This window comes from Bos javanicus, chromosome 2 (assembly GCF_032452875.1).
Source record: "Bos javanicus breed banteng chromosome 2, ARS-OSU_banteng_1.0, whole genome shotgun sequence".
In the NCBI taxonomy this organism is placed as follows: domain Eukaryota; kingdom Metazoa; phylum Chordata; class Mammalia; order Artiodactyla; family Bovidae; genus Bos; species Bos javanicus.
Window position 1 is genome coordinate 30,105,578 of NC_083869.1, and position 14,149 is coordinate 30,119,726.

At 36.9% G+C, this 14,149-nt stretch overlaps 1 protein-coding gene across 3 annotated transcripts in view; it reads left to right on the forward strand.

The window, feature by feature from the left end:
* The window catches only part of LOC133259160 (sodium channel protein type 1 subunit alpha), a 315,536-nt gene that overhangs the window by 12,637 nt on the left and 288,750 nt on the right, over positions 1 to 14,149 (forward strand). The window contains exons 7-11 of one of the 3 annotated variants that reach the window (XM_061436331.1): positions 2,432 to 2,638; positions 4,233 to 4,520; positions 6,729 to 7,100; positions 9,897 to 10,026; positions 11,496 to 11,734. The exons of 1 other annotated variant lie outside the window; for it this stretch is intronic. In XM_061436331.1, coding sequence (XP_061292315.1) covers positions 2,432 to 2,638; positions 4,233 to 4,520; positions 6,729 to 7,100; positions 9,897 to 10,026; positions 11,496 to 11,734 — 1,236 coding nt within the window. The remainder of the gene's footprint in view (positions 1 to 2,431; positions 2,639 to 4,232; positions 4,521 to 6,728; positions 7,101 to 9,896; positions 10,027 to 11,495; positions 11,735 to 14,149) is intronic. One more of the 3 variants, XM_061436340.1, reaches the window with a different exon arrangement.

The following is a 14,149-nucleotide window of genomic DNA, read 5'->3' on the forward strand; positions in this document are numbered from 1 at the left end:
TCCAGATGAGCTATTCCAAATCCTGAAAGAGGATGCTGTGAAAGTGCTGCACTCAATATGCCAGCACATTTGGAAAACTCAGCAGTGGCCACAGGACTGGAAAAGGTCAGTTTTCATTCCAATCCCAAAGAAAGGCAATGCCAAAGAATACTCAAACTACCGCACAATTGCACTCATCTCACACGCTAGTAAAGTAATGCTCAAAATTCTCCAAGCCAGGCTTCAGCAATATGTGAACTGTGAACTTCCTGATGTTCAAGCTGGTTTTAGAAAAGGCAGAGGAACCAGAGATCAAATTGCCAATATCCGCTGGATCATCGAAAAAGTAAGAGATTCCAGAAAAGCATCTATTTCTGCTTTATTGACTATGCCAAAGCCTTTGACTGTGTGGATCACAATAAACTGTGGAAAATTCTGAAAGAGATGGGAATACCAGACCACCTGATCTGCCTCTTGAGAAATGTGTATGCAGGTCAGGAAGCAACAGTTAGAACTGGACATGGAACAACAGACTGGTTCCAAATAGGAAAAGGAGTTCATCAAGGCTGTATATTGTCACCCTGTTTATTTAACTTATATGCAGAGTACATCATGAGAAACCCTGGGCTGGAAGAAACACAAGCTTGAATCAAGATTGCTGGGAGAAATATCAATAACCTCAGATATGCAGATGACACCACCCTTATGGCAGAAAGTGAAGAGGAACTAAAAAGCCTCTTGATGAAAGTGAAAGTGGAGAGTGAGAAAGTAGGCTTAAAGCTCAACATTCAGAAAATGAAGATCATGGCATCCGGTCCCATCACGTCATGGGAAATAGATGGGGAAACAGTGGAAATAGTGTCAGACTTTATTTTTCTGGGCTCCAAAATCACTACAGATGGTGACTGCAGCCATGAAATTAAAAGACGCTTACTCCTTGGAAGGAAAGTTATGACCAACCTAGATAGCATATTCAAAAGCAGAGACGTTACTTTGCCAACAAAGGTTCATCTAGTCAAGGCTATGGTTTTTCCTGTGGTCATGTATGGATGTGAGAGTTGAACTGTGAAGAAGGCTGAGTGCCAAAGAATTGATGCTTTTGAACTGTGGTGTTGGAGAAGACTCTTGAGAGTCCCTTGGACTGCAAGGAGATCCAACCAGTCCATTCTGAAGGAGATCAGCCCTGGGATTTCTTTGGAAGGAATGATGCTAAAGCTGAAACTCTAATACTTTGGCCACCTCATGCGAAGTGTTGACTCATTGGAAAAGCTTCTGATGCTGGGAGGGATTGGGGGCAAGAGGAGAAGGGGACGACAGAGGATGAGATGGCTGGATGGCATCACTGACTCGATGGACATGAGTTTGAGTGAACTCCAGGAGTTGGTGATGGACAGGGAGGCCTGGCGTGCTGCGATTCATGGGGTCGCAAAGAGTCGGACATGACTGAGCAACTGATCTGATCTGATCTGATCTTTCTCAGATTGCCACAGGTTCTTTTGGCTTGTTTTGTCTGTTTCATTTCTGAGAATATTATAAATGAATATAGAAATTATATGGAAATCTAACTTTACAGGAAAAAATAGGAAATATACAAATGACTGTTTAAGGATGCAAAAAGATACTCACCTTTACTGCAAATTAAGACTAGAGTGACATATAACTTTTCATCTCTTGGAATGACAATGATCAAAAAGTTGATCAAAAGAAGATACTGTCTGATTAAGCTATGGGGAGGCAGATTTTCTCACACATTTCTGTGAACCACTGGAGAGGCTAACATGGGAGTTTCTATGAAAATTAAAATGAATATGCCTGTTGACTTAAGAATTCCACTACTAAGAATTTATCCAAAAGAAGAATTCAGTAACAACTGATACTGATAGAAAAAGGAACTGAGTTTTTAGAGAAAGGATAAAGAGACTTATTTTTCAGTTAATATCTGTTGGTACAATTTAATTTTTTAACATGTATTACATTTTAAAATGTTTAGTGTTAATTAAAAATATGTAAAAGTTGAATACATAAGTTCATTTAATAAGGCTATTTACCTTGTGGTAACATAAACATTAGTATTTAATATATCAGAATGTGATACTATAGAAATTATCTAGTCCTATAATTTGAAAATGAGTAAAAACATCTAGTTTTTGAGTAATTTTCAGACTAGGGGAGAAAAAAATTCAGAGTTCTTATTAAGCTTATCATAGTCTAGAGTCATATTTAATTTTGGTACAGGCTTAATACATTGCTATATCTTTTGTCTTGGAAAAGTGTGTGTTTTAATACTGATTGTTTTCCATGAAGATACAGTTTTATTCCTTTATTTTTTGATAACATGAGACTATACAGAACTGCTAGATTTACCATGCCTTAATATGCCATTCAAGTTGAAATGATTTACCAAAAAAAACCCCTTTGTGTTATTAAAATAATGATTTCCTTTTTTGCCTAGACCCTGCGTGCTGCTGGGAAAACCTACATGATCTTCTTTGTTGTGGTGATTTTCCTGGGATCCTTTTATCTAATAAACTTGATCCTGGCTGTTGTTGCCATGGCCTATGAAGAACAGAACCAGGCAAACATTGAAGAAGCGAGGCAGAAAGAGTTAGAATTTCAGCAGATGCTGGATCGACTTAAAAAAGAGCAAGAGGAAGCAGAGGTATTTTTATTTGGTTTAAAATTCTTCCTAGAAGTGAACAGGCAAAGGGAACAACAGAACCCCTGTGATCTCTGTCCGACCTTTCCCAGGGAGATTTTCTCTCCTGGATTCTTTCATATAAACTGAATTTTCATTCTGGTGTGGTCAAAGGAAGCAATTCTGTATTGAGTTAGAGTTGACATCTGCTTCATTCTACCTTCTCCCTTAATCAGCTCACTTCAGCATGGAGAATGTTCTAAGCTCTTTTTCCTAAGCCTGTTCCCCATGATTCCTCAGTGTGTATGGTATTAAGCAAAGTCCCAAAACATTTATGATGTTATTTCCCCACACTAACAATTGTACACATGTCCTTAGGGAAAATTATGTTGCTATTAGAGTTAACAAATACACTGTGGAGTAGAAAGCAAATGGGCATCAGTTTTGGTTAAAGTTGCAAAAATTTTAAGGTAATGTGAGATGTTGAAAAAATCATACTTATGATTGTGGCCACTTTAGGTTAAGTCGCAAATTTTTGTGGATTTTTCCTTACTCCTCCCTCCAAAGGGGTATGTCAGTGGAAAAGTTTGAGGAAGTTTGTACTAAGAGAACCAAAATTTCAAGTATTTTACATAAGTGATGGTTTGACCTAGTAAAATCTCTTCAAGAAATCTAACCTATTGGGAGGAAGGTAGTAATCTGTAATGCAGAGAAGCTTTTAGGCAGAAAGATGTTCAGTGTAATATTTTAATATTTAAAATCAGAAAGCATTTAGATTTCCAAAAATTAGAAAGTAGCTAAGAGGATTATAATATTTTTGTGTCTTGAAATATTACTCAGCCATAAGATATGTATTTTAAGAATATTATGACAGGAAAAGGTGTTAATATAATAAAATATGAAGTCATAGAATACAAAATTGAATGTAAGATATACATTAAAAATATATGAAGACTGAAAGACGTGTTAACACCAGTTATTCCTGGGATGTAGGATTGTGAGTAATTCTTGCTTTTTATTCACAATATCTTTAATTCCAAATTTTGTAAGGGTTGGAAGGTTTTACAAGGGTTTTTAATAATAAAACCTTAATTTTTATAAAAGGGTTAGCACTAGGCTATTACAGGAATTTCCTGGGTAATCCCTAAAAGTGTCTTTTATTTTCTTGATATATTATTCTGTAATAATTAATATTATTTTAAAATAATTCTTTCTTCATTTAACTATAGAAGTGCGTGAATCTATTGATAATATTGAAGTATACTGTATACCTGAACAACGTATACAAATGAATTATCTTATCACATGGTTGATATGTTTTATGTCCCAGAATTATCTACAGTTAAAACTTTTACATACACTATTTAAAATTGCTTTATTATAAGTATAGTAATAGTATATAATTGTTTAATTATGAAATACCGTAGGGCTTTATTAACAATGCAGGAGAAGTGATAAACATATATTTTATAAGCTCTCAGTCATGATGCAAAGGAAACATTACTTCCCGTATGAGGGACAGGATTATATGCACAGTATAATTAGATTTGTGGTAAAGAGGTGCATTTTGCAGTTCTTGGAATTGACTCACTGTATGTGTGTTCTCTTGGTTCAACAGGCAATAGCATTAGCAGCAGCTGAATATACCAGCATTGGGAGAAGCAGAATAATGGGTCTGTCTGAGAGTTCTTCTGAAACATCCAAACTGAGCTCTAAAAGTGCTAAAGAAAGAAGAAACAGGAGAAGGAAAAAGAACCAAAAGAAACTCTCCAGTGGGGAAGAAAAGGGAGATGATGAGAAACTGTCCAAATCGGAATCTGAGGAGAGCATCAGGAGAAAAAGTTTCCACCTTGGTGTTGAAGGTCATAGGCGAGCACGTGAAAAAAGATTGTCTACCCCTAACCAGGTACCACTGACACCCTCACATGTGTATTGCCAGAGGTGGGATCATGGAGTTCTGTCTGAGGGGAGGGCGCTCAGAAGAGTGAGTGACTTCGTTAGTATGTTTTTAGGTAAAAACCTATTGATGACTGGGCATTTATGGAAAGAACATAGAGATGTATAGTCTTCCATTTAAGTTTGACCATTTTGAAGGAGCTTATAGTTTTAGAATTGTCATATCTTCTCCAATATAAATATCCAAAACACATGTTCATGAGAACCAGCGTAGAAATGAAGAAAACATTTACAGTATCAGTTACCTTTTCTTGTTTTTATTTAGTCTTCATTTTGCAGTGCCTCATTGGTTAAAAACTAACCTTAGATTAGTTTTTTTCTTTTTTCACCAGTGTAGGTACACCAGACTACTGTAGGTAGTCACCACATGACTGCAAGGAGTCACCACTTTAGGGACCACCAGAATATCAGTCACCCAAACCTTACTGCCTCTACCCCAAAAGGTACCAGTCTCTAACATCTAGTCCCTCCCATAGTCTCTTATTTCTCCTTGTGTGGAATTTCTCTTTCCTTTTTTTTTTTTTTTTTCCCACTGACACCTCTGTATTTCAGATCTTCCTGCCTACAAACCTCCAGGAGCAAGAATTCCTATTCTTCTTTACACTTCCCTGGTTTCCACTGCACAGTCCCTTCAAATAAGTTTTCTAAAACCAAGTAGTTTTTCTGCTCAACTTAAAACATAAAAAGCAGACAAAAACTATGTTGAATAGCCGCTGACTACAGAACAAGCCCCACGTCTTGTCAGTGCCATGGCTTTGATCTAGTCCCACTCTTGTCAGCCTGCAATGTAGCCTCGGTCCACCACCACGGTGACTCTCCGCTCCATGCCCTATGTTCTCATGGCTTTTGACTTGGTGCACATGGTTTCCTCTTCTTCCTTGTTTTCCTCCTGGCATGGGGCCACCCATTCATTGCCCCTTAGCTCAGGGGCCATCCATCCACAGAGTCCTCTGTTCTCTCTGCTCCTCCCAATCTGCTCTTCAATTACCCACTTAGAATTACTCTCATTTTCATTTATGTCATTAAAATTTCTAGCTTCTGCTGCTTAAGTCTGTAGGACCCTACCAGATATACACAAAAGTGAAAGAATCCCTTCCTTCAAAGATTTCATAATCTAGTTGGGGAGATAGAACTTGAATGTAATATCGGTAAAAAAAAAAGCAAAACAAAACTATGAGTGGAGCAGTTCAAGCTAGTTTTAAGGTAAAGACGTTACTATATGCATTTCCCATTATTCTCAATGCCTATCACATTGTCCTTAGCATAGTAAGCACTAATGTTTATTGAATTAGATACACCCAAGGAATATGCAGTTTGATTTATACACATAGTTTATCTTGGACACAAGTCATATAAATGTGACTTGTTTTCACCTCTTTAGTATTGGACAGCTTCTTCTCCATGTTCTAATATTATTATGGGGGCTTCCCTGGTGGTTCAGCGGTAAAGAATCCACCTGCCAATGCAGGAGACAGGGTTCAATCTCTGGGTGGGAAAGATCCCTTGGAGAAGGAAATGACAACCCACTCCACTGTTCTTGCCTGGGAAATCCCACAGACAGAGGAGCCTGACGGGCTACAGTCCACAGTTTCCCAAAAGAGTCAAACATAACTGAGTGACTAAACAACAACGACAAAAAATATTTTTAAGACTTTGTAAATCCATTGGTAATTAGAATGTCTTTCTTAACAGACCGTAACTGAGCCCTCAGTGTGCAGGGTAGAGTTGCAAGCAACGGAATGCAAAGATGCGTATAGTGTGGTCTTAGCCTCAAGAAAGTTTCAGTACTTAAGCAATGTAGGGGTTGATGTATGAACAGCTCGGTAACAGCTATTAGTATCAAATTCTTTTTTAAGTAATAATTTATTTATAGCAACATGAATGGTACAGAATGAGTGGAGAGATAACTTGATGCCAGAAGTATAGAGAATGATACAGTAGCAGATAACGCACTTGGTCCTGAAAAGATGAACTTTTCCAGTCTCCTCATTCCTTATTTGAAAGAATTTGTTGTTTTGCTGAATTTCTTTGTTTTTAAATATGTTTCTTTTAAACCCAGTACAGAGCCCTCTGCCCTCAGGTCCGTGGTCTTCATAGGAGTTCTAGGAAATGCACATCTGCTTCAGCAGATACACATCACCTTTTATTTTTCCTGCAGTCACCACTGAGCATTCGTGGCTCCTTGTTTTCTGCAAGGCGGAGCAGCAGAACAAGTCTTTTCAGCTTCAAAGGTCGAGGAAGAGATATTGGATCCGAGACTGAATTTGCCGACGACGAGCACAGCATCTTTGGTGACAACGAGAGCAGAAGGGGCTCCCTGTTTGTGCCCCACAGACCTCGGGAGCGGCGCAGCAGTAACATCAGCCAAGCCAGTAGGTCTCCCCCAGTGCTGCCAGTGAATGGGAAGATGCACAGCGCTGTCGACTGCAATGGCGTGGTCTCCTTGGTGGATGGACCCTCCGCCCTCATGCTACCCAATGGACAGCTCCTGCCAGAGGTGATAATAGATAAGGCAACTTCTGATGACAGCGTAAGGACGTTTTAAATAGCTTAGGCATGGTTCGGCCCTTATTCTTGCATCCATCACTCTCTCTGCTGGAGGGGCCTTCTCTCTGGTCCTCTGAATGGCTCTGCATCTTGCAATACTTTTTATGCTAGAAACACACCTTTAACTGATTAATGTAATCCTTATACTATTGTTGTAGGTATCCAATTCCAACATATTTAAAATCCCATTTTTGAAAAAATAGTACTTATCTACTGATATTATACTTGATTATGACTCACCCCCTTAGAAAACAATTTATATATCAGCATAAAATGCATTGATAATGCTAACATTATTAGTTGATAATAGGTTCCATGTCTGTAAGGAGATCTGGGTTATTTGCCACCTACTGCTATTTTTTCAAGTCACTACTTTATATATACCTTGCTCCAAGGGATCTTATTTGAGTTCTTAATAATTAATAATAGTAATAATAATAGCAGACACGTTAGTATTTATAGCAGCCCTAGGAGGTGATATATTACTATCCCTTTTATACACCTGGGGAAACTGAGTCACGGGGAAATGAAACAATTTGTGCAAAGTCACTCAGCCAATAAATGGTAGTCCTGAAATTCATAAAGAGGCCCTCTGTTTCTGAGCTTGTGGTTTTAACCACCACACTTTCTCTCCAGGATGTGGTAAACTTCTTAGGAATAGTTTAGAGTAACTGTGATTTTCCCCCACATATAAATGAAACACACTGTTATCATTAAAAGAAATACCAAAATTCTTTCATCTGAAATCTGTGAATAAAAACATAATATCCAAAATACATACGTAAATGCAAACATATACATATAAGATAAAAATAAAACACCTTTCCAAAACAACAATTTCAAGAGTTCGGGAGTCATTGAGTGGTATGAGAAAAGGGTGTGATGAAGCCTGAAAGTGAGATCTTTCTGGTTTTAGAGTTTCTTGGTTATGTGTTAAGGTCACTCACCATGTTACATTGTGTTGCTTGATATCTGAAAGGCTTTGACTAACTTAACAAGCTCTGAACTTGTGCCACCTATTCATAAATCATATTTGCAGACAATGAAGTATTTTAAGTGAGAATGAAGTTCCATCAAAGCCATGGCCACGCATGCATTTTCGTTTGAATGCATGCATATGCTTTTAGGTCATATGTGACCTCTGTGCTTGCATGATACAGCTTCAGCCCTCTGTCAAGGTGTTTTTCTTATCAAACAAGCATGTTAAATTTCCATGGAATCATATCTTTGCTGTGTTTTGCTTTTCAATAATGTGTATTACCTATAAAAGATTATATAATGTATATCAGATTTAGAGATTATTTCCTATTTTTAAATGAAATGTTTCACTTAATACTTTGTTTTACCACAGAAAAATCATTATCACTCTAAATTCTAAGACTAAAACTACAGAGCTGGAGTAATTAGTGGATACTTTATAATTCAATAGAAATAAATGCAAAACATAATAGCGTGAAATAATGTACAGTTTAGATGAAAAAATTGCATGAGAAATAATATAACTTTGAGACCTGAGACATGTCTATATGGAGAAAAAAATGCTTTATCAACACAGCTATTTGTTTGACTTGGGGAAAAAAGAAATCACTGCTTCCAGAAAGTCAGTAAATTAGAGAGTATTTCAGCTAAAACATGGTTATAGACAGATCTCCGTAAGAAGCCACCTGCAAATATGTGTGTGTGTATCCTCACACATATATGGACATGCATGCATATATACACACATACATCTATTTATGCCTGTTTGTCTACATTTTAATATACAAGCATATATAACTGTATCTAAACAACTATACTTTACAACTCTAAATCTTATATCTATGTATATGTTTGTAGAATGGTGTGTGTGTGTATACACATATATATATATACATACCACATATTGTGACCCCATGAACTGTAGCCTACCAGGCTCCTCCACCCATGGGATTTTCCAGGCAAGAATACTGGAGTGGGGTGCCATTGCCTTCTCCATAAAGTTGTCTGAAGTCTATATGTATATATGTGTATGTGTGTGTGTATTGTTGGCCTGCACTGAACTGGCACAGTGTTTTAACTCTGAATTAGCTGCCGAGATTTAGAAATAAGACATCTTTACATAAATATGGTATACCTGGTAAAATTGAGCTCATATTCCTGCATGGCAGCAATCCTTTGAAGCCTCTTTTAGATGGAGCTTACATTCTCTATTTTGATACAGTGTCCATCAGTCTTAATCATTGTTTTTCTACTGAGTCATTCATCTTGATAGAGCAGTTCATGAGATCTGCTTTGGCAAGAGAAACAGTCATGACCATTGCCCTGTTATTGCCCCAACAAAGAATAATTACAGAAGTTTATCAGAGAACACTGAAGTTCTTCCTTTACACACACACACATACACCATTGCAAAACTTATTTAGCTGTTTTCATGTTAGGACTCTTACATAGTAAAGCTATCTGAATAAATTGGAGACCCAGAAAGATAGATAATGATAGTGATTATAACAATGAAAGCAGCTCATTTTAGTTTTTATTTCCTTAGTGTTAAGCCATTTAATCCTCATAACAAGATTGTGAGGCAAGTACTATGATTATTTCCATTTCACCAGTGATGAAATGGAGACAGGTTAAGTAACTCTCCTGTGGTACACAGCCAGTAAATGGCAGAGCCATGACTCAAATCAACAGTCTAGGCTCTAATTACTCACTACAACTTTGTGGGCAAGATTTTATTTTCTACCTACAATTTATTGAAATTCCATTCTTAAACTGTAATTAATCATCTTTTTTTTTTCAGGGTACAACCAATCAAATACACAAGAAAAGACGTCACAGTTCTTACCTCCTTTCTGAGGATATGTTGAATGACCCCAATCTCAGACAAAGGGCAATGAGTAGGGCAAGCATATTAACAAACACTGTAGAAGGTATGGAATAACATTCTCTTAACCATACAGATTTTTAAGCAAAATTCAGGTAAGTCCTGGTCAGCCTCGAATAGATACAGCAAGTACTTAGAAAGAATTCAAAGAATGTAAAATGGTTATGAGCAATGGTAAGACTAACCAATAGGTACTAATGGAATTGTCTTTAGTGCTTAAAAAGGGGATAAAGTTCTTTGTGATTAAAGACAGGCTTTGGGTGATAAGGGCTTCCCTGGTGGCTCAGACGGTAAAGCATCTACCTGCAATGCAGGAGACCTGGGTTCGATTCCTGGGTCGGGAAGATCCCCTGGAGAAGGAAATGGCAATCCACTCCAGCACTCTTGCCTGGAAAATCCCATGGACGGAGGAGCCTGATAGGCTACCGTCCATGGGGTCGCAAAGAGTCGGACACGACTGAGTGACTTCACTTTCTTTCTTTCTTTCTTTCTTTCTTTGGACGATAATGACCTTTCAAAGATAAATAGCTTTATGGTACTAAATGAAGACAGTGAGGGTGGCCCAGGGCTATGTGACTCTTTTACTATATATACTCTTAGAAATGTTACCTAGTCTCTCGAAATTGATCATTTTTCTAACAGGCAAGAAAACAGTACCAACTTCCAGGTTCTGTAAGTTTCTGCTTCTGAGAACATTCTATAAAATTGTAAAATGGTAATATGTGACACAACATCTTTCAAGATAGTGATGCAAAAGCGCTAGACAAAGCAGTTTAGAGAATATGATGTGAACAGTAGTGATCAGCCAAAGGGCGGCAATTTCAATAATGTATTGGCGCCCACCTTCTCTCCCCTTAACAAGCCTCTGGTTCCACCTTATCCATGGGCTACCACCTCATCCCCCAACACACCCATGATGGGCCCAGACAAAGTTTTCACCCACCTCCTAAATTTATGATGAGAACTAAATGGGCTAATGGTGTGTGCTACCTATTGCATGAATAGCTCTATAAATTATTTCTAGTCTCTTGGTCCTGGGATTATTTTCACCTGTGAGCTGGCAAAAGCTTTTCCTGGAGAGAATAGAAATGTGTTATTATTGTAATGGATTCAGGGCATAGGGGAATGTATATATTGGGGTGTGTGTTTGTGTTTGTATGTATATATATTGGTTTATATACATTTATCTTAAATATATACATTATCTGAATTAAGAAAACATCAATTCTTTTAACATCATATGTTAAGTGCTTGTTTCTCTCAGAGATACCCATAAATGCTCTTATTCATTAATTTCACTGCCTTCTTATGATTGATCTAATAAATGAATGCATGATATAAGATTTTTATGTTATATGCTATGCTTTCATAGAAAGGATATTGTTAAACTTACAAAGTATAAAGCAGAAGACTTGTTTCAATGTTAAAGTGTACTGCTGATGTGTATCTGGTTAGCAATAAAATATATAATATGCTAATGATTAACTTCGTGATCTCTGTGGTTTTTTCTTCCAGAACTTGAGGAGTCCAGACAGAAATGTCCACCTTGGTGGTACAGATTTGCACACACATTCTTGATCTGGAATTGCTCTCCATATTGGATAAAATTCAAAAAATTTATCTATTTTATTGTAATGGATCCTTTTGTAGATCTTGCTATTACCATTTGCATAGTTTTAAACACATTGTTCATGGCTATGGAACATCACCCAATGACTGAGGAATTCAAAAATGTGCTCGTTGTGGGAAATTTGGTAAGTCTGTTAATGTGTATTATGTACCCAGAACGTCTCTCTTTGGTTGTCATGATTATCATTCCTGTTTTTTTTTTTTCTTAAGTCAGATGGATATTTAGCTAGTTAGTTATGCATGTTCAGGATTCATAATGTGAATCATTGTACAGAGAGAAGTTTCTGGTAATAAACACTATGTTAAAGTAATTCTGCAGGCATATTGAGGTCTATGAATAACAGCATTATCTCCGTAATTGGTCACCATCTTGGGAGTAAATATGTGTGTTTTCTGACAGGCATGTCTGTTAGCAGCAACACTTTGAAAACTTGATACTTTCTAAGCCATTTTATAATTATTTTGCAGCTTACTTGTGAGTACATACCCTACAAGTTTTCAGAAAAACTACAGACACTTTGTTTTGACATATAGGCAAAGGATTCAGGCCTTTGGAATCCCAAAGTCCTTAGTTTGAGTCCTGGTTTTGCCTCCTACTTGTTATATGACCTTGGGAAAAAATTTTAATATCTATACTCTTTCATTTTCTCATTTATGTGATAATAGTATTTTCTTTATAAAATAATATTTTATTTTTAATATAACAATAATGCTTTATTTATATTACATATATAAATAAAATTAATGCTTATTTATTAATATTTATTGAGAGGAATGAAGACTTTCTACTTATTAGCCAGGCATATAGTAAGTACTTAAACCTGTTTTCATCAGTCATCACCATCATCATCGTAATCATCATGCTTTCTTTTTTTTAAAATTTTTGTTGGAGCATAGTTGATTTACAATGTTGTGTTAGTTTCTGCTTTACAGCAAAGTGAATCAGTTATACACATGACGTATATCTACTCTTTGTTAGAATCTTCTCCCATATGGGTTGTAATAGAGTATTAGGCAGAGCTCCCTGTGCTACACAGTAGCTCCTTATTAATTATCTGTTTTTTATAATCATCATGCTTTCAATGAATCAGCAGAAACAAGCCTTAAGAACAAAAATATTTAGAAGTCAAAATGATTAAACTGGACACAGAAGAAATAACGGCAGCCTAGAAGGGATCTGTAAGCTTCAGGAAGATATAGGATTCTGTTAGGAAAGTTGATGCCAGAGTGACCTCTTAAATGGGCAGTGGTGATCACACTCAATTAATGCCTTATGGCAAACAGAAAGTGCTAGTTTCCAGCAATCTGCATAACCAGGCAGAAGTTCTATTTCACAGCCAAAAGGTCCCAGGGTGTAACTCTTAATCAATCATGAATAACTCTGGATGTCTTTGAAAAATGTCTGTATAAGATAATTTTGCTTTTGCCATGGTCCCAAATCAATTGCTATTTGAAGTCAAAGAGTGTTTCTGAGTTGGTCTTCTATCCAAAATTTCTTACACATATTCCACGGCAGGATGTTTAAACTCATGTGCCCTGAGTTAGCATTCTTCTTTCTATTCCTAATTGCAAAAGGGCAGGACCGTCTAGTTTCTAATTGTTGGTAGAGGTCAGATCATGAATACCAGTACCTTCTCACTGAGTTGTCTGTATCACTGTGAATCCACAAATGATTCATCATGTTTCTTGTCTATACAGTCCCAAGTCTGGGTGCTCCCTGCCAGTCTTCTTGATGATGTATTATTTTACAAATGACTCACAGTTATAGAGCTAACCATTTCCCTTTGAACCTTCTTTGCTGTTTCTTTGAATCAAATTGTACCCAAGTGATTTATAAGACTTCTGCTGTTGCCTTTTTAAATGAGTCCTTTTGATGCCATGTCATAAATTAATGATGTTTTGTGATGTACTATTGTGTCAAAGCTTTAGAAATCTTTGGGGCTTCACTGGTGGCTCAGAGGATAAAGAATTTGCCTGCAATGCAGGAGCCCTGAGTTCAACCCCTGGGTTGGGAAGATCCCCTGGAAAAGGGAATGGCTACCCGCCCCAGTATTCTTGCCTGGAGAATTCCATGGACAGAAGAGCCTGGCAGGCTACAGTCCATCAGGTCATAAAGAATCAGACATCACTAAGTAGAAAATCTTACTTTAGCTGCCACTGTATCGATTAAATACTTTCTCCTCTTCTACTGATACATCTTTGGAGTGAGTCAACTTATTCCTTATTACTCTAACAGCAGTCAGACCAAAAAAAAGACTGGCTCAAAGTTTCAGTATCAATATGTTTCCTTTTTACTATCTTCCAGAATAACTTGTTGACATAAGTTATTTAATAAGTGTTTTACAAAGAGTGCCTATCTTAATTTTCAAAGGTTTTATGTATCAGAGATTTTAGTGTGCTCTTCTAAAATGCTCTCTAAAGGTGATGAAAACTGATAGAGTCAGAGCTTCTTAACTCTTCAATGCTTATAGCTATAGGAATAGTGATAGTTGGTTTATAGGATTAAATGAAACAATAATATATGTTTATAAAGTATCTTT